Source organism: Galleria mellonella, unplaced genomic scaffold (assembly GCF_026898425.1).
Source record: "Galleria mellonella isolate WM207_F2 unplaced genomic scaffold, CSIRO_AGI_GalMel_v1 utg40, whole genome shotgun sequence".
Taxonomy (NCBI): Eukaryota; Metazoa; Arthropoda; class Insecta; order Lepidoptera; family Pyralidae; genus Galleria; species Galleria mellonella.
This window is the reverse complement of record NW_026442094.1, coordinates 5,144,408-5,165,498: the sequence shown is the minus strand read 5'-3', so window position 1 is coordinate 5,165,498 and position 21,091 is coordinate 5,144,408. Positions and strand designations below refer to the sequence as shown.

The window sequence follows — 21,091 nt, the reverse complement described above, 5'->3', positions numbered from 1 at the left end:
TTAATATTTCAGATCTTATTTATTATTCAATAATACTCTAAAGAAATCTCTCTTTTCTCCTTTAGCTGTGGTTATCCAAGAGTTTGGTCTATTACAATGTGGCCAACATTCATTTTTGTACTCAACAGAGTTTTTATTCTTCACTAAATATTTTTTATTTGATACATTTTCAAGATAATCTGTATCTGAATCTCTGCTGGTTACTGTAACAACATCGCACGGTGTCGGCTCGAAATCTGTAAAGTAAAACAACATATAGTGACTTCTAAGGATTCTTCGGATACCCAGTTCAGGCACCAATTCTCCACAATTTTGCAGTTTCCATGGTATTAGTACTCGGAAACTTGTGAAATGTATAAACAAATATTAATATTATATTTCCAAAGCAAAAATAAAGGAAATTGGCCAAAATTATTGTAAATCCGTTCGTTTATTCTAAATTCATTATTTGCCAGATCATTAGCTCTTATCTGACTTCTCTATTTTTTTATTGTATGCAATATATTTGATTTATTGCAATGTTGGTTTCGTATTAAATTGTATTAAACTAGATTTTTTTACAAAACAAAATTCTGCCTATTGTGCCTATGATATTACAATAATTTTTTAACTGCTGAACTTAAACCTCCCCCTTGGAGGGTTTTCCGAGTAGTTGTCATGCTTAGCAGGCGGATTGCGTTTAGGAATATTTTAAGATGGACACGGTCATCCATCCCTCGCTCTCCCTTAGTCGGCTCTTACGACACCCACGGGAAAGTAAGGGTGGCCTATTCTATGCCGGAACCACACGGCTGTATTACAATAATACGAAATATAATTTCGAACAAGGCAAGAAGTCATAGATACTATTATTATTCGATATGAAACAAGTAATAGTTTTACTAAAGTATCTTTATTTCTTTTTCTCATCAATTAATACAAACAAATTTATTACCAGTGATGTATTTTCGTTTTCTTCGATAGAGTTATAAACCATGATACCAGTTTTTAGCAATTTTTAGTCATACATGTTGTTGGATACCACCAAATTTTATTACTTATTGCATCATTAGTTGATCTAATTTCTTTACTAAATTTATTTTCAACTCTTTTACTATTACTTCGCTTTAAAGGGAAATTATCAAATGTCGTTTCAATTGTTTTTGATTTCCTAAAATCTTTACTGACTAAAGTTAGTACTGTTCGTTTTTATCTATATCATTATCTTCATCAAATTCCAGAAATTTATTTACGTGAAATTCTTTTTTGGAAGTCGTCTTTCATGTTTTTAGTCGGTCACGACATTTAGTTGCTTTATTTATTGTTTTTAAAATTATCACTTGTTTCTCTAGAAGAAAGTAGATCTATTTTAGAATTGTCAGTCAAACCTGCTGTCATTTCTACTAACTCTGGAGTAAACTCAACGTACATTCTTGATTTTTTAGTACTCATTGTACTATCTGATTTTTTTGATAAGTACTTTCTGGAATAATACTAATAGTTAAAGTATTTTCTGTTGTGTACGATAAAGTACTATATTCTTTATCAAAAGTACTTACAATACTAAGTGTAGTCTCTTCTTCACTATAATACGGAGAAGTAAGAGAATTTATAGTAATTTCTGCTGTAACTGACGTTGTAATAGGATTTGCAACAAAATCTGAAACAATTCTCTTATTCATTTCCAATCTCCCTTCCACAGGCTTTGGAAAGCTAAAATTTATATGGTAATATGTACTTGAATTTCTTATGTTTAAGTCTATATTAGTTATTTTATTTGTAGTTTTTTTTTCAATAGTCTCTGTAATTGTGGTATAAATAAATATCTATAATTGTTTCATTATCTGTTTCATTGTAGATGTTTCCACATAATCCATAGTCTCTTGTGTTAATATTTCTACTATATTATTAACTGTAGATATTGTAGTAGTTTAAATGGAATTATAAGATCTTGTTTCTATTGAATATGCCATATTTATATTTTATTTTTTTATAACATAATTGAAAATTAACATAAAAGTATTCATCTTGTTTGTATGATTGAATTTTACGTTAATAACAAGTTTTTGTCCAAAACTTCGTCCACATAACCGGGATATGTTAAAGGATTAAAATAAAAAGTTGCCTATGTCCTTCTACATCCCATATGGTACATTTATACCATTTTTCATAATAAGTGGTTAAGCTGTTATAAGAGGCCAAATGGTAACAAATAAGCAAACACTTTTACTTATATAATATTACTAAGGATTTATAATAACTGTACCTTGACATCACAATTATTATTACTCTTTGTGTTTGGTCTTAGATTTACCGAATTCAAAACCGAACAAAATAGTAAGTACGTTTCAAAATAACCTGAAATTAAATAACATTTAGTCTCTTACCAAGCAACAATATTTTTAACATAATGTATTTATTTTTTAAAAGTATTATTTAAATTATGTACCTACTTATTATTCAATACATTTTTCTATTTTGGTATAATATTTATTTTTCGGTGTCAAAATTCTTTTAAACAATATGTTAATTTAAAATTATCGTATAAGTTTGATTTAAAAACTTTTTTTTTTAATTTCATTTACGAAGACGTAGCCATAAGTTACAACTAGTATCGACTTAAACTTTATATTGCAAGAAGAGAAACTATAGGATTGGAGTAAAACAAGTACTTTAATACAATACAATTGTTGTCAACACATAGCATCTACTCGCCTTTTGCACGAACCCGTTATTTTGATGGTATATTCTGAAAGATAATAGAAAGAAGTATATAAATTACTGTTCATAATGAATTTAAGTTCTATACAGATAATTCTAGTTTTACTTCAATCTATATATCTTACAGTCTAGACATACTCGTAGAAGACAAGGCCAAGCTAACATCCAAAAAACTTGGAGTGTTAAATAAAGCGAAGCGGTACTTTAACCCGAAACAGAGACTGCTATTATATAAATTATAAGTCCAACCCCATATAGAGTACTATTCTGACTTGTGGATGGGAGATCCTGGACACTTTTAAATGGCCGAGAGGCATGCTATAAGAATTGTCGACGATCCAAGGCGGACCCCTTAATTTAAAACGAGACTGCTTTTCTTTGCATCTTCTACCGTAGTCACTACAATTTCAGAGGAGCTTCTTGCCGTGAACATTCAGGTTGTGGAATGATCTTCCTATTGAAGCTTTTCCTAGAGACTATATCATGGGGTTCTTCAAAAAGGGCGTATTAAAGTTTCTTAAAAGACGACAAAGTGCACCCCAGTGCATCCCTGGTACATGTATTACAAGCGCCTACGTAGTATTACGTAGTAGTAAAAAGTATAAAGACAAAAAATATAACGTATTTTAAACTATACGCAAATAAATGCATTATCTTCAGACATATTCATAATCTTAATTAATCATCATTCTGCAAGTACATATTAGGATAAAAAAGTAACAATAGAATCTTACACTATTATGATATTATTCACTAGGTGTGCCCTATGGCTTTGCCTGTATGAGTCTTTATAAAATGTATTGTATGTATTAAATCATAACACTTATTATGAAGGACAACGCTTCACGAGTTCTATAGGCGTTACAATCTATTTTTAACATCAATAGTATTGTTTATAATTATAGACAACAATTACATATTTATACTATTATTAGTTGTATAGTTGTATTCCGTGGCTCTGCCCACGTAAATCAATAAATAATATAGTATATCCTGATAACAATATCATAAAACTAAGAATAGAACCTACTCGAATACCAAATTTCGTCCAAATCGATTCCGTAGTTTTTTTGTTAAAGAGTAACAAACGTCCATCCGTCGTTACAAACTTTCAACGTTACAAGCCATCAGTTTACTTGCTATTCCAAGTTAAAAATTGACAATAAAATATAACATAAAGGTAATTACATCATGAGAGGCAGCTAAAGGAATAAAGTACGATAAACCAATAAATACAGGAGAATTAAAACTAAAAATGTAGCAAACTTACGTGTAAATAATAGATAAATAATAGTTAATTTATATCCAATCCACCTGCCTACCAAGAAAATATGTCTAAAATTCAGAACTCTAACGAAAATAGTTGATTTCAAATCTAACAATTGGACGAACTTACCTTAAGTGAAGTCGGATTATAATTTTATGAACGTTGATCTGAAATATATATTACCCACCCGGACCCAACATCATCTTACAGTTCGCAAGGAATATTTTTCTATTCATTCAATATAACTCAAGACATTGTTTATATATATATGATAACCAAGTCCAAGTCGGTTTAAAACTAACAGTGTTATGAAGTAACAAACATAAAACAAAATTCAACCGAATTGAGAACCTCCTTTTTTTAATATCGGTTAAAAAGATGCGGGCCAACGTAATTATTATTAGTGAATCAGTACCATTTGTATATCTTATTCTTTTGGCAGAACGTACCCCTCCGACCGAGACGTATGTACCTTGTTAATTCGATTTGTTTTAACTCTGTTTAAACTCTACTATTTCGTGCTTACTTACGGGTCCCATAGTCACAGTTGTACTCATACATATCACACTGGTCATTGAACCTTCGTAGGCTGCAAGCGTCAGGACCGGACCCACAGACTTCCCGACTGTCGTGGATGCACACTTTCGCCATGTCGCAGTAATTTATTGGCTGTGGATTCATAATAAATATATATATATATATATATATATATATATATATATATATATATATATATATATATATATATATATATATATATATATATATATATATATATATATATATATATATATATATATATATAAAACTAATTATCTAATAATTAATTACGAACTAATTATCGTTAATACAGAGGTGTATTAAATGTTAAGAGTGCTGTAGGCAAGCACCTCTCTAGCGAGGCATATATCTATATTATAAATTTTAACTAGTGGTAGTAAACATTAATATCTAAAGTTATGAATTTTTTTTTAATAGTAAAATTATTATTATTAGTCCGCATACACACGCACACACACGCACACACATAGACATACAAACACATACACACACACACGCAACACGCACGCACGAACGCACGCACGCACGCACGCACGCACGAACGAACGCACGCAAGCACGCACGCAAGCACGCACACACAAACACACAAAATCCTTTGATTAGTTTTGTTTTTAGTAATTTTATATTTAGTTATTGTTATTTAAATTTTGTACCCCATGTTATGGAGCGGGCGTTAATAGCTACAACACAGTCTCTTTATGACTAATGCAGTTATTATCGACCCTAAAAAGAAAACTGTAAATTAAGCTAAGGATCCCAAATAAACATTTTTATTTGTTTTATTATTTATTATTATTTCAGCCGTTAACTGTCCACTGCTGAACATAAGCCTTTCCCATAAGGACGAGTTTTGCCTGTAATTGTCACGCTTGGCAGGCACGTTGGAACCGCAGTTAGGCTTTTGGAGATATTTTAAGAGGGACGCTGCTGGCCATATTTCGCCCACACTTAGTCGCCTCTTACGACACCAACGGGAAAAGAAGGCCTATTTTATGCTCGGACATACACGGCGAGAAGTTATAAATTATTTATTTAAAAACTGATACTAATCATATAAAATGGCAATTGTTTAAAAATTTAAAATAGAAATGTTTGTATTTATATTTTTGTCTTAGTCATTTAGTCATTGTTGAGCGAAGATAATTTTTCATTCTCTTAGTAACAGGAAAAATTTCGCTCACCACTACAATCATACACGCACACGCACACGCACACGCACACGCACACGCACACGCACACGCACACGCACACGCACACGCACATGCACACGCACACGCAAATGTTTATAACCATATTTGTAAACGATAAAGAATATCTAAGTATATTTGAACCTACATTTGCGTGTCTAATCTTTGAGCACGATAAGCCAGCCACTCAGCTATCTGAAATCTCTACCTGAAGAGATATAATCTGAAAGATGTAAGTAAGTAGATAAGTACATACATAAGTCAGATGTGACAGCATCATAGGTATACAGCATATTACTGTAAGAAAATTAACAATCACATAGGTATTTTAATTAGATACTTAATCATTAATAGTCTTTGTTTAAATTGAGTCAATGGTAAATACTATGAAAGAGATGACTTGATGATTACTATCTTTAGTAATGTCAGTGACATAAATACTTATTAATTTAGTCAACAATTACGAATGTATAGTTGATGATTAATGTTTATTCAATTTTTTTTAAATATGCACATATATACAGGTATTTGCATGGCTGTGTTTCGGTTTGAAGGTATATGGCAGGAAATTACATGGTACACAGGTATAACACCTTCATCTTTGGGGGGAAAGGGATTGTTAGTAATGGGGTCAAATAGCCCTATTACTAACAATATACCCTATCAGGTCGACCTCCACGTGGTTCACCCTGGAAACCATCGTGACTAATTCTAGTTTAATTCATCAGGATGGGCTAACTGACCTACTTTCATCTTCATCTGTCATCCCTCATTGGTGGCCCGCCAGTGTATAACAATAGCGCAGACGGGGTTACCAAACCATTATCACCCATTAAAAAAAAACACCTTCATCTTCAGCAATGGCAATGCATGTGGGATATCATGAGTGACACAATGTACTCTGCTATGTCAATGGTACTGTTCGTGTCTATAGGTGAGGGTTACCACGTTCCATTAAGTAAACCGTCAGCTTGTTTGCATTTTTAAGTTGCATAAAAAGAAATCTCAAGGTTACATAAATTTATATTTCCGCTGTGTGGTCCCCGCATAGAATGGGCCATACCTTCCTTTCTCGGGGGTGTCGTAAGAGGCGATTAAGAGAACTTAGTAATCGAGGGATGAATAGCAGCGTCTCTCTTGAAACATTACCAAAGGTTAACTACGGTTGCCAACCCGGCTGCCAAGCGTGACAACTACTGGCAAAACCCCCCAAGTGGGAGGCTCATGTGTTCAGCAATGGCTAATATGATAATAATGATTAACCCTTATTTGCATGATTTTTTTTATTGGGGAAATAAATCAAGGCGATATAATACATGTTCAAAATTAAAGGAAGAATGGTTAAAAAATAAATTTGACAGCTATATTTTTTTTTCTGCAATAGACATTAAAAAGGTATCCAGTAACGATCAACTTAAAGTGAACTTAATAATAATTAATCTTTTATATAATTTTTGGGCATTCAATGTTATGATGGAAACTTTCACCATTATGCAAAGCAGGATCTTCTTATTTTTTTTTTAATATTAGGGAAATTATTTCATCATATTTCATATCTGTCACGCATGTTTCCCATTAGGGTAGGCAGAAACAATGGAACGCCAAATGCTTCGATTCAAACAAACCTCTTTCGCTTCTTCCACATTCATCAATCTTGTCATACACGCTCGTCGGTTACGGGTACTTTTAATTTGGCCATTCTTCAGCACGTCGCCTATTTGGTCGACATACGTCCGTCTAGGGCGGCCCCTACCGACATCTCCATTCATTCTTGCTCGATAAATCTCTTTCGTAATTCTTCTTTCATCCATCCTCTCCAAATGACCAAACCAACGCAACATTCCTTTTTCGATTTTGGTCACTACATCGACTTTCAGTCCACACTTCTCTCTAATTACACTGTTTCTTACTCTATATTTTAAAGTAATACCACACATACTTCTCAAAGCTCTCATCTGTACAGCATTTATCTTACTTTCATGCTTCTTCTGCCATACCCACGATTCGCTTCCATACATGAGTGTTGGTGTCAGTACTCCTTGAATTATAGCAAGGCGAGCTTATTAGGAAATTATTTCACCTGTATCATTTCAGCCATTAATTATCTAAACCCGAACCAAAGCGATTTTTAATGGATAAAGTGCGATTTCTCAATGCTGAATATCGGTGAAGGACGATAGATGAAACTAGGAGAGTTTATAGCAATGTTACACATGATGGCTCATAGGGACAAATTTAATAAAATGGTTTCCATAAAATGCCACGAGGAATTAGACCTAGATGTATACTTGTATTAGCAATGGGGTTTTTAGTCCCCGTTTGATAGACTAGAGACCACTTGCTTGCGTTATTAATGATACCCTGTTTCCATTTAAGAGGCATAGTTTACTATCAGTAATGAGTCATTTATACCCGCTTTCACTGTCTAGCCCCATTATTTTTCTTTTATTTATTTATTTAAGTTTTAATGCACTGTGGAGACTAGAGAAAGACTTTGTACAAAAGTCGTTTGCTTGGGTACCTCTGTTCCATTTGTGTTTCAACCGTAAAGCAGCTGTATTTGCATGGCTGTGTTTCAGTTTGAAGCATGGGATATGGCGTGAATTTACAGGGTACAGAAGAATAACACCTGAGTCCTCAGGAATGGCAACGCATGGGGGGTATAATGGGCGAAACAGTATACTCTGTTATGTCCATGGTACTGCTCATGTCTATAGGCAACGGTTACCACTTTCCATCAGGTGGGCCGTCAGCTTGTTTGCCATTCTAAGTTGTATAAAAAAAGACTGTAAAATTATATGTAACACCGGACGGTGTTCTCTACCAGTCAACTGTCTCTCTACCAGTCATTGGGCATAGCGAGAAATAAGTAACAGATAATTACACTAATATTAAAAATCATTTCAAGATATATTTTCTTACTCAATATAAATAACATTGGCATTTCTCAAGCCCTCCACTTATTTACATTTTCTTTGAATGTCACGCTATCACCATTCTCGATACTTGCAACTCTAACTACCTGCTTACACTTCGTACACTACAAGCGTCAATAAAAAAAGGTTATTGGTGTAAAACGATTTAGTTTTATTGTTCTTTTAGTATTGTTTTATTGCCAACGGAAATATATAGAGAAACCAAAACCATTGGCCTTGCCACAATTGTTGGACCGAATGGATGATCATTTGAGGAACCGTTCTACCAATTGTATTTGCTTGGTTGTATTTTATTTTGAAAAATGGGATCTAGCAATGAAATTGCAGGGTACAAAGGCATAATTCCTTAGTCTTCAGGAATGCCAACCCATGAAGTGTATCATGGATAACACAGTACAATCTGTTATGTTTATGTCTATAGGGGGCGATTACTGCTTTCCATCAGTTTGGCTGTCAGTTTGTTTATCATTCTAAATTGTATAAAAATATTAAACTGTAAACTTTGACAGACTGTGTGGTGACTATATTATAGCCTCAAAATTATTCTTTCCCATAAAAAAAAAACATCAATTTGTGACAAAAGTTTTTGTCACAAATTGATGTTTTTGTCACGAATTGATCTAAAAATTAAACTACTAGACCGATTTTAATAAAACTTCTATGAGACCGATCTGTAAGTATTCTCTTTTAGATATAAAAGTAATTTTCCAAATTGGTTTGGAACTTACGGAGTTATGGGGTAACAAACATAAAAAATACAAACGAAATAAGAACCACCTTTTTTGAAGTCGGTTGAGAAATAATGTCCGCATAACACAACATTCTCAACAAAATACATACGAATTGAACCACTTATATTTAGAAATCACATAACCAATATTATGTAGGTAATTCCCACATTACAAAATCTATATAAAAAATTGACCGACAAACAATCGTCAAATAGTATTTACCTATTGAGTTATGAGAGTAGATAATAAATGGGAGATAAACAGACACTCCTCCGCTGCCATCGGAACTGATAATAATAAGCGAAAACACTTTAATAGCCGTGAAAACTCAAGTATTGTTAATATATCACGATAGCCAGGTCTACTTGCTCAAGGGCGTCGTTTTAGTCATTGAACGAGATATAGTAAGACAGAACAGTCAACTACCAATTTTAAACTATTTTATTGCAAAAAAAAGAATTATTAAACAAGTAGAAATATAACCTTTAATTATTAGATTTAAATGGATATTACTACGTTAAAAAAATATAATTAATTATGCGTGAATTTTGTCAAATAAATAAGTATCAGTATATGAAAATGCGTGAATTATAAGACACTATTGTGGGTGTCTGTTAGTTTTGTTTACAAAGTTTAAAGGTTTTAATTAAATATGGTGCATAAGTTACAAACAGAAGAAGCCAAGGTTATTGCGGTGAGCAGATTCAGATCAACAGCGGCACAGGTGGGTACATTATCAGTCATTATAAATATATAATAAAACTAATTATAAAACTATTTAATTACACAATATAAAAAAAATAGTTAAACTCAATGTGTGTTAAAAAATTTCAAATATACGTATCGAAACCATGTTGTTTTTTCACAATATTCATATGCTTTTAAACGCGATGTATCAATAACTCATCATCAGTAAGGTCGTCTCTAAAACCAGCGCCGTGATGGTAAGGGCGGGCGAGGTAGGGGCATCGGGGCAAACCCCATTACCTCGGCATCTTTTCCGGAGGCTATAACCTCCGGGTCACTGGGTTTTAAGCCGACATACACAAATGTTGTGTGTATGTCGGCATGGTACCAACAACTTTTATCGTGTTGCAGATGTCCATTGGCGAGGGTAGTCGCTTTTTATCAGGTGGACCGTCTACTCGTATAGGGTACTGTACTATAAGGAACAGAGGAATAACAACTGAGTCCTCAGAAATGGTAACGCATGGGGGGTATCATGGGCGAAATAGTATACTCTGTTATGTCCATGGTACTGCTCATGTCAATAGGTGACGGTTACCACTTTGCAGCAGGTGGCCCGTCAGCTTGTTTGCCATTTTAAGTTGCATAAAAATAAATCAATATCCAGAGGAACCTAATTACAGATATCGGAACAGTAGATATCGATATTAGTAATCCCTATTAGTTAGTCATTTTATACATATGTTTACTCCAATTAAAATTCAGACTTTTTTGTTACTATTGACTGTTATTATATACTTTATTGTTTTTTATCATTTATTTGTTTTTGACCCGTGACTTTGTCCATATGATTAACATTTTTTTTTTAGAATGATGGATAACATCATAAATTTATTAGATGTTTGGTTTCAAGCCAATGGCATTATACTAAATGCAGCGAAAAATGTTTTTATGTCTTACAGTACCCGTAAGAAAAAAAAATCACCTCCAAACAATGCTTATAGTCAGAGTACAATATTTTTAGGATATACGATAGATAGTACAGTTAGTCATGAATTGCATATGGAAAAATTATGTAGTAAACTAGCTTCCGCCAATTATGCCCTGAGTAAACTTAAGCAACTAATAACAAAAAAGCTCTGAAAATGGTGTACTTTGCATATGTTCAGTCATTGTTATCATACGGTATTACAATTTGGGGCAATGCAGCTCTCGTGTTGAAAGTTTTAAGGCAACAAAAGCGAGCTATGAGGATTTTATGCGGAATTCATAAACGCACCTCAGTTAGACCTCACTTTATCCAACAACGTATAATGACAGTGTCATCGTTGTTCATATATAATTCTTTACTTGAAATATATGATAAAGAGTACCTCACTCTTCGTAAAAATTCAGCCATTCATAGTTACGCCACGAGAAACAAAGACAAATTGGAATTGCCAAGAACACGACTCACAAAAACTATGAAACAAGGCATATATCTAAAAATAAAAATGTACAATAAATTACCCAATACAGCAACGCAATTGCCGAGAAATGGATTTAGAAATAGAATAAAGACATATTTTGAAGAACATCCTTTTTACAACGTGACCGAATACCTAAATGCCAATATTGAATTATAGCATTATTATTTATTTAGGTTTAACTGTAAGAAGTGTGACAATAAAAATTTTATAACTTGAAATCATCATTATTGTTATATAGTTACCATTATATTGACATGTAGTAACTAATTTATAATGTTAACTATAATTCATTTGTAATTTTATTTTTTATTTTTTATAATGTAAATCTTGTTGTTATTATTTATTTTATTAATTTCAAAATTATAATGTAAATATTGACTTGCCATTGTGTGACGAAAACTGTTACATTGGTTAATAAAGAAATATGAATATGAATATATTTAAAACAATTATTTTCATAAAGAAATGCCAACGATATCAAAAACTATACCAAATTAAAAATCGATAACATAGTTCCTGAGATATAATACTGTGACCGACGGACAGATGGACAAAGACGCACAATAAGGGTTTCTTTATACTATTTTGGTATTAAACCTTGAAAAAGAATTAGCATGGATAATTCGCAGAACATATTCATGAATTTGCATAAGACAAACACTTGGTGACACCAAGCTAGCAATATATTAAATATACGGACAAAAGGGCGAGAACTATTGTTGCTGTTCGTACATATTTGGAAGATAAAAGTGACAAATTACAGAATAATTATTAAATGCACAGTCGGCAAATGATGTATTTATTATGCACCAACGGCATCCTGAACATGGTCTGCATCAGCTTGCAAGTTGGATTACCCTTATATTGGTCACTGTTGTGAAATCTCAAATGGTATGCCTCAGCAGTGACCAAGTTTGTCAAATTGTTTTTCTATTTATTTATTTTATTATAAGGTGTACTAATATTAGGCTAAGATTATGTTACTAACAAATTGGACCGTTATAGCCTGTAATAAAGTCACTGTTGTGAAATCTCAAATGGTATGCCTCAGCAGTGACCAAGTTTGTCAAATTGTTTTTCTATTTATTTATTTTATTATAAGGTGTACTAATATTAGGCTAAGATTATGTTACTAACAAATTGGACCGTTATAGCCTGTAATAAAGATATTATTATTATCATATAGCCTAACCACTAAATTCTACATGTACAAAACAGTTTAATAAAACTTGGTTTAAATGAAACATGAGCGAAAATATAACACAACACATCCTGGTTGCCTTTTTTTTTATACAACTTAGAATGGCAAACAAGCTAACGGGCCACCTGATTTAAAGTGGTGACCGTCGCCTATAGACATGAGCAGTACCATGGACAGACAGAGTATACTGTTTCGCCCATGATACCCCCCATGCGTTACCATTCCTGAGAACTCAGGTGTTATTCCTCTGTACCCAGTAAATTCACGCCATATCCCACACTTGAAACCGAAACACAGCCATGCAAACACAACTGCTTCACGGTTGAAACACGAATGGGACAAAGGTACCCAAGCAATCGACATTTGTACAAAGTCTCCCTCTGCCTACTTTCAGTTAGCCGCAACGGAGAATTGTCGAGTAAAAATAGGTAAAAATTTTGCTAGTTATGGTTAACATAGACTAGGCCGTAGCTAGACCTAAGTTTAAATTAGAGCAGAAACCATAATTAAGTGACTTTGACAAAGCGAATCTGTTTAATTTTCCTGGGGCCTTTCATTTTAAGGTAGGGCTTTAGGCTTTTTAAGGTAGGGCATTGCCCTCCAATGCCCCTCCCTCCCTAGCTACGGCCATGTAGTAAACTCATTATGCTTTTGTATAAGACGCTAAACGAAAGTTTATTCTTTTTTATATATTGCTTGTCTATGTTAAATGGCTGCAAGTAACCCAAAGAAGAACTAGAAGTTGCCAACATCTAGTTTCAAATTATAGTGATGTAGTTATAAGAAATTGATTTCTTTCTACCTATATTAAACGAAGTTTGTTTCTTTTTATGTATGACAACGTAAGGTTATCTGTCTTAGTTAACTGCATTGCATTATATCTTTCATTTAAACAAAGTTTAATTAAAAAATTTTATACTAGCAAAATTTAAAGGCGACACCTTAGGTTAATATATCTGACAATACGATAAATTAAAATGGCTGTATTATACAATAATCGCAATACTTGTGATTTACCTCGTCACAGCTGCTGTAGGTCAAGTTTGTGGCACAGGCAAATATTTGTGCTAGATAGACAGATCTTTGTGACAACTATTCACGTGAAATAGCATCACGTGAATAATTCCCATGAAGACCAAGAGTCAGCGAATTTCGACAACTGCAACATTGCATTGTTATTTTCAACCGACTTCAAAAAGAAAGAGGCTCTTAATTCGGTTGTATTTTTTATACGTTTGTTACCTTCATCTCCGTCAGTTATAAACCGACTTAGTAAATTCTTTTTTATCAAAATGATCCCACAAAAACTTTTCAAAATCCGTTCAATTCATCAAAAACATTTTTTACCTCCTTATTGTAGTGTACTGTCTGGGAATACTGGATCAAAACTAATATATAACGTGTCTCGTGAACGTGATAATATATAGTGAAGATGATGATGATGATTCAAGCTATTATATTCAGGAATATTATATTTTTCCAGGTGATAGCATGTATGTCACCGAACCTATTACTACTCGATTTGGGTATGGCTATTAGTTTCACTACGATAGCATTACCCAACTTGCTCAACGCGAAAGATGGACTATCACTAAATGATGAGCAGGCATCCTGGTTTGGTGAGTGAATATTTTTTTTATGCAATTTAGAATGGCAAACAAGCTGACGACCCACCTGATGGAAAGTGGTAACCGTCGCCTATAGACATAAGCAGTACCATGGACATAACAGAGCATACTGTTTCTCCCATGATACCCACCATGCTATGCCATTCCTGAGGACTTAGATGTTATTCCTCTGTACCCTGTAAATTCACACCATATCCCACTATTTAAACCGAAACACAGCCATACAAACACAATTGCTTCGCGGTAGAAACACGAATTAGACAGAGGTACCCAAGCATTCGACTTTTGTACAAAGTCTCCCTCTGGTATATTCCCCTATCTCTTTCATCTTTTTATCATTAATTTTTCTTCTTGTGCTGTTGATGTTAGAGATAATTGACACTTGGTAAATTTATAAAAGATATAAAGATAAATAGATTATTTCATAAGGATTTTCTTTATACCCTTTCTCTTTGTCTTTTTCAAATATTATTTAGGGTTTTATAACAGCGGTAATGTTTTGTTAGTTATGTTATGAAGTCTGTCACATCGTAGGTGAAGTAATGAGGATATAAAAAAGTTGAAATGTGATACAGGCATCCGATTTAGACGCAAATATGATAACATTTGAAGAAATTATTTATATTTAATTTTTTTTTAATAAACTTAATTATTAGGTGGAGAAACGACAGAAAATTTTTAACCTTCCATTTTGTTTTGTTATTTTCAAATTTTCTTATTCATGAAATTATTAAATTAATATATTCTATAACGTGTGTAGACACCCTTTTCCTTCTCGTGGGTAACGTAAGAGGCGAATAAGGGAATTCAGTGGTCAATGAACGGGCAGCAGTGTCCCTCTTAAAACATTATCATAGTCTAATTGTGATTGCCAACCCGTCTGCTAAGCATGGCAACTACTAGCAAAACTCCCCCGTGGGAGAGACCTTGGTTCAGCAAAGGACAATCAACGGCTGATATATAAACTGTCCACTGCTAAACATAAGCCTGCCCCTTGGAGAGTTTTGCTAGTAGCTGCCACGCCTGGCAGGCGGATTAGCAACCGCAGTTAAGCAGTGAGAAAGGAATTATTAGTAATGCGGACTACCAGTCCAATTGCGTGCAATATATCCTATCAGGTCGACCTCCACGTTGTCTCCCCTGGCAACCATCGTGCTGAGTTCCAGGTGTATTCATCACGGTGGACTAACTGACCTGCCCTTTCATCTCACCTGTCATCCCTCACTGGTAGCCCGTCAGCTTATACCATTAACGCAGGCGAGGTTACCATGGAAAGGTCATCCATTAAAAAAACCGCAGTTAGACTTTAGAGATGTTTTAAAAGGAACGTAGCTGCCCATCCTTCACCCTCTCTTAGTTGCCTCTTACGACACACATGGCAACGGAAAGGGTACCCTATTCTATGCCGGAACCACATGGCAATCAGGTATACATATTATAAATAGTACCATACTAATTAATACCATATTTTTACAGGTGGTATACCATATTTGACACAACCGCTCGGAGCTCTAATATCAGGTCCACTAGTCGATTACTTTGGAAGGAAAAAAGCCAACTTTCTAGCAAATTTCCCACATTTGATTGCCTGGATTCTCATGTACTACTCATGGAATTTACCCTCGTTATTCATAGCAAATGCACTATTAGGAGTCGGCAGTGGAGTTATGGAAGCGCCTATAAATTCTTATGTGGGAGAAGTGACGTAAGTAGCCATTAATATTATTTACCAACTGTTGCTGGCAACTTCATGCACATGATTTTAAGACTATATGACTACTTCTAGATGACGTTTCAAGACAAAACATGCATGATATAAAATTTTATGTTCAGGAAAACCCTATTCATTTTGGTGTAGTAGTTTTTAATAAAAATGCAGACAATCAAAAAAATACTACAAAATATTGTTTCAATTTGTTCTTAATAATCCCTTATAGATATAGTAGTTAATATGAGATAAATGTTTCTAATGGAATAAATTTAAATAGTTAAAGATAAAAAATTTCCTTAAGATCACTGCCAGCTGGTAGGGTACCTAGGAGACTTGCTACATTTCCACACTGAATAGCTATGGAATATAATCCCTTTGTATAATTAAGCTCCAGTTGTCTTTTCTAATATTATAACAATGAAAATGATTTTACTCGTTTATTTGTTACCTTATGGCGTTACCTTTGTTAATGGCTTAACGAATTATTATAAAATTTAATAATATACGTACTATATGGGATAGAGTAAGACCTAGATTACTTGTTATCTCTGTCGGCAAAGATTATTCAGTCACGGGGACAAAATCGCGGATAAAAGCTAGTAAATTACAACTTACTTCCAATAACAAAGATAATACTTAAATTAGTAATCCAACGCAACGTCTTTTTATTGATTGAAACTTTACAAAACAGTTATATTGTAAATAAGAGAAAAAATATAGATATAGAGATAAAAGTGTGCCGAAAATGAAATCTAGAAATAATCCTAACTATCACTACTTAAATATAATAATATTTACATGCATCACTAAAACATATTAATATTTATATACAGATGGCAAATACTAGTTTTATTGTGAGTGGATTATAATTCATTCAGGATAAGATTGCGTTTTATCTAACACTTTACATTCATACATAATAATAAAAACCACACACAAATTTAGAAATTTTACTTCAAATTATTATTAATTACAAAAAAAAACAACAAACACAAATCTCGATACTAGCGCCATCTAGTATTTCCTGTATTTAAGGTGGTTGGTCATTTAATAAAATTAGACAAGAAATAATCTTACAGTATTACATTTAGTGATTAGTAACCTTAAATACTAGTTCAAATATATTAATGACACATTAAATTCTTATATCATACTTATTTATAGTGAGCCTTCAATTCGCGGCGCTCTGTGCACATTTACTCAGATGTTCACGTCGGTGGGCACTTTATGCATGTATTTCTTGGGTAAAGTCGTCACATGGAGGCAAGCAGCTGTCATTGCCATTGCTCCGCCCGTAGCATCAATGTTACTTATACTCCTAGTAAGTATCATATAATAAAATGCCTTTTGTTTAGTCTTGTTATTTTTTTGCACTTTCCTATTTTTCAACCGTTTTCAAAAAGAAAGAAATTTCTATTGGATTGTAATTTTTTTCCTTTATGTTTGTTACCTCATAACTACGTGAGTTCTAATCGATATAAAGATTATATGCCACAAAAAAACCGACTTTAGTTGTGACAAAACCAGTAATTTTGATCTAAAAACTAAACTATTATACCGATTTTGCAAAAAATTTTGAGACCAATCTGTAAGTAAAAGACCTTTTAGATGAAAAAGAAAACAAGTTTCCAAATCAGTTTAGAACTAACGAAGTTATAAAGTAATAAACATAAAAAATACAACCGAATTGAGAACTTCCTTTTTTTTGAAGTCGGTTAAAACTGTATTAATTCTTCCTAAATATTACCTAACAGGTCCCAGAATCTCCAACTTGGCTACTGTACCGAGGGCGACAGAAACAAGCCCTCAAATCTTTGTGCAACCTACGAGGGTGGACCACAACGGAGAATGTGAGAGATGAATTTGACAAACTAGTTGATTATACAAAGGAATTAGAAAAATGTGCTATATGCGTCAAGGTTGACCCAAATAATGTTAACTGTAATCACCATAAGATGAACTGGATCAGAAGGTACCTTATCTTTATTTCGCATTTCGCGTATAGAGTCAGATATATTTTATAGATGATTTGTAATGCAACTTAGAATGGCAAACAAGCTGACGGCCCACCTAATGGAAAGTGGTGACCGTCGCCTATAGATATGAGCAATACCATGGACATAACAGAGTATATTGTTTCGCCCATGATACCCTCCATGCGTTGCCATTTCTGAGAACTCAGGGTAGTATTTCTCTGTACCCTATACATTCACTGCCATATCCTAACCCTTCAAACCAAATATGTTACATAATTATTGTAACATACAGAAATAAATATATATAACACATAAGAAATATACATATAGTATAATACGTAAACGTTACTTTTAATATATATGTATACATTGATATTTTTTATATGAATTTGCTTATTTTCAGGACTATTGACAGGTTCAGATATGTCATGATGAGTAAGGAAACTGTTAGACCATTGACTCTTGTCATACTATACTTCGCATTTCATATAATGAGTGGGTACATCCCAATTCGACCCAACATGGTAAATGTTTGCGGAGCCTTCGGTATGCCTGATGATGGAAAGGACATAACTGTAAGTTCATTTCAACTTCTCCTTTCAACTATTTATTTTCAATTGTCTTCAAAAGGTTTCAAATTTAGTAGTTCATATTGAATTATACTATAACAGTCCGAAATTTCGCATATGTGGATTTTGGTTGGAGGTAATAAAAGCAATGAAATAAATTACTCCCGGATAGCGTATCAAGATAGATTACACTTAAAATTCAGATTTCAAGTTCTAGCTTCAGAAAGACAACTGTGAAAACTACATCTAATTTGGTGCAATAGTTTTTTTTATGATGCCAGTACAAATATACAGACAAAGGCAAACAAAAATTGAAACATGTATTCTTTTGACTAAAAATGTTCTTACTAAGACCGATCATATGAATTTTTCCTTAAATATCGCCTACGTGCAGACATCGTCTAGTTATTCTATTATATGTATGTGGATATATTAGATACTGTGTGGACCCGTTTAGAATGGACCACCCCTTCCTTTCCTTGGAAGTCGTAAGAGGCGTCCCTCTTAAAACATCACCAAAAGCTAACTGCAGTTGCCAATCCGCCTGCCAGGTAACTACTAGCAAAACCTCCCAATAGAGGCCTATATTCGGTAGTAAAGAGTAATGGCTGATATCAACAACATCATGTATATAGATGCGGTTGTACAATTTAATTCTTCATATAGTATGTTAGTAGTTCCACTCAGGTTGTGGAATGAGCTCCCTGCCGAGGTTTTCCCAAGAGACTACAGCATGGGGTTCTTTAAAAGGGGGGGGGGGGGGGGTAAAGAGGTTACTTCATGTTCGGCAACGCACGTGACGTTCATAGACTACGGTAACCACTTACTATCAGGTGGGCCGTATGCTTGTTTGCCACCTCAGTGGTATAAAAAAAATCTTTTAATAATATCTTTATATTTTTTTTTTACAAATCCTTCATTTTCAGTTAATGGTTGGAATAATCACATTCGTCACAGGCGTTCTTGTTATTGGCATTATCAAAATGTTTGGGAAACGCAAGCTCGCTGTGACGGCTATGCTGGGTATTGCAATATCTAGTACAGCTCTCAGTGTCTATGCCAAGAACAATCTGGATAAATCTGTATTCTCTTACGACACAAATACATTTCCTACAGAGAAGAATTATGTACCACAGATGTTATTTTACTCATTAACTACGTTTACTGGATTTGCTATTCCGTGGGTGTTGCTTGGTGAAGTCTTTCCCTTCAGGTAATTAATTCTTTTTGAAACTTCGAATAGCTATTCGAAAGCTAATACCTCTGGTATTGCAGGCGTTCATAGGCTACGGTAACCGCTTACCATCAGGTGGGCCGTATGCTTGTTTGCCACCTCAGTGGTATAAAAAAAAAAGCTAACGAGCTTACCACTCACTTAATGATTAACGGTAACCGTGAATAGCATAATTAACCCAACTGCGCTATCGGTATACACTGGCAGGGCACCAGTGATAGATGATAGGTGAGGATGTGAAGCAAGTCATTTGATCTATTGTAGCGAATTCATGGCATGGGGCCGACCTGGTAGAGTATTTTGCTAGCAATGAGGTTGCTAATCTCCATTACTAACAATTCATTCTCTCCCCCTAGAACTAAGGTGTTATGTCTCCAAACCCTGTAATTTCTTTGCCGTCTTCGCCTCTTCGACCCTTTCCTTTCCCGTGGATATCGTAAGAAGCAAATAAGGTCAACAAACGGGCAGCCCCATCCTTCTTAATATATTATCAAAGCCTAACTGCGTTTGCCAACCCGTCTGTCAAGCGCAGCAACTACTGGCTCCCCAAGGGGAAGGTCTATTTTCAACAATGTATCATTAATAACTAATATGATAATGATGATGATGAATATTAAATAGCAATTAAAAGTCATTCTAAATATAACCGTCATAATATTGTCATCAACAGAAGTCGTGCGTCTGCGCAAGGCTTAGCTGCTGCTGCGAATTACATCATCAACTTCATAGGAGCCAAGACTTTCATTAATCTGGAGACCAGTGTACACTTATGGGGAGCGTTTGCAGTATATGCCGGTATAGCTTACCTTGGAGTCATATATTTATATTTCTTTCTACCAGAAACAGAAGGAAAAAGTTTACAAGAAATTGAATCTTACTATAGCGGAAAATTGAGAATCTTCGCCGACGATCCATTTATAAATATTTTTAAAAAGTTAAAAAGATAGATCAGTTTTATTTGTGTTTTATAAATCGGTATTATTTATTAGTTAATTTTATTCGTACAAGACTTAAGTAGTTAAGTAATATTTGTTTCTATGTTACTATTGAGATAAGTATTTATCCATTAAATATTATATTTATAGTACAAAATATGATCTTATTTACCTACCAACTTCTCTGACAATGTAACTTTTGTTTATATTAAATTATAAATTTTATAATAATAAGAACTTAGATCATATAGTTAAAGTGTCTCCATACAAATGTTTCATGAGAAGCATGTATTTATACA

General features: G+C 33.7%; 2 protein-coding genes across 6 annotated transcripts; one reads left to right on the top strand and one right to left on the bottom strand.

Moving 5' to 3' along the window:
- LOC113520271 (uncharacterized) lies at nucleotides 1-9,689 on the bottom strand. 5 transcript variants are annotated; one of them, XM_031914670.2, is made up of 4 exons: nucleotides 9,605-9,689; nucleotides 5,864-5,938; nucleotides 4,498-4,636; nucleotides 1-236 (listed from the first exon to the last, which is right to left on the bottom strand). In XM_031914670.2, the coding sequence occupies exons 3-4, from the start codon at nucleotides 4,616-4,618 to the stop codon at nucleotides 16-18; spliced, it is 342 nt and encodes a 113-aa protein (XP_031770530.1). In that variant the 5' UTR covers nucleotides 4,619-4,636; nucleotides 5,864-5,938; nucleotides 9,605-9,689; the 3' UTR covers nucleotides 1-15. The 5 variants fall into 5 exon arrangements, with proteins under 5 accessions (XP_031770530.1, XP_031770529.1, XP_031770528.1 ...); XM_031914669.2 differs by lacking the exon at nucleotides 5,864-5,938 and adding an exon at nucleotides 5,972-6,012 and having other exon boundaries at nucleotides 9,605-9,668; XM_031914668.2 differs by lacking the exons at nucleotides 5,864-5,938; nucleotides 9,605-9,689 and adding exons at nucleotides 5,972-6,012; nucleotides 8,638-8,812.
- An 85-nt stretch (nucleotides 9,690-9,774) lies between these two features.
- On the top strand, nucleotides 9,775-20,949 carry LOC113520387 (facilitated trehalose transporter Tret1-like). Its single transcript, XM_026905714.2, has 8 exons — nucleotides 9,775-10,106; nucleotides 14,223-14,358; nucleotides 15,844-16,072; nucleotides 17,243-17,399; nucleotides 17,833-18,050; nucleotides 18,458-18,629; nucleotides 19,550-19,836; nucleotides 20,528-20,949. Exons 1-8 carry the CDS (start codon nucleotides 10,035-10,037, stop codon nucleotides 20,802-20,804), a joined length of 1,548 nt encoding a protein of 515 aa, XP_026761515.1. The 5' UTR covers nucleotides 9,775-10,034; the 3' UTR covers nucleotides 20,805-20,949.
- The last annotated feature ends 142 nt before the right edge of the window (nucleotides 20,950-21,091 follow it).

Excerpts from the sequence above, each read along its gene's own strand:
- LOC113520387 (XM_026905714.2), top strand. The coding sequence starts at position 10,035 with ATGGTGCATAAGTTACAAACAGAAGAAGCCAAGGTTATTGCGGTGAGC. Across the intron at positions 18,630-19,549 it reads ATGATGGAAAGGACATAACT|TTAATGGTTGGAATAATCAC; the intron begins GTAAGTTCATTT and ends CTTCATTTTCAG. Across the intron at positions 19,837-20,527 it reads GGTGAAGTCTTTCCCTTCAG|AAGTCGTGCGTCTGCGCAAG; the intron begins GTAATTAATTCT and ends TGTCATCAACAG.
- LOC113520271 (XM_031914668.2), bottom strand. The coding sequence starts at position 8,659 with ATGCCAATGTTATTTATATTGA. Across the intron at positions 6,013-8,637 it reads GCCAATGTTATTTATATTGA|TAATATGCTGTATACCTATG; the intron begins GTAAGAAAATAT and ends ATTTTCTTACAG. Across the intron at positions 4,637-5,971 it reads TGCTGTCACATCTGACTTAT|CCAATAAATTACTGCGACAT; the intron begins GTATGTACTTAT and ends ATGAATCCACAG.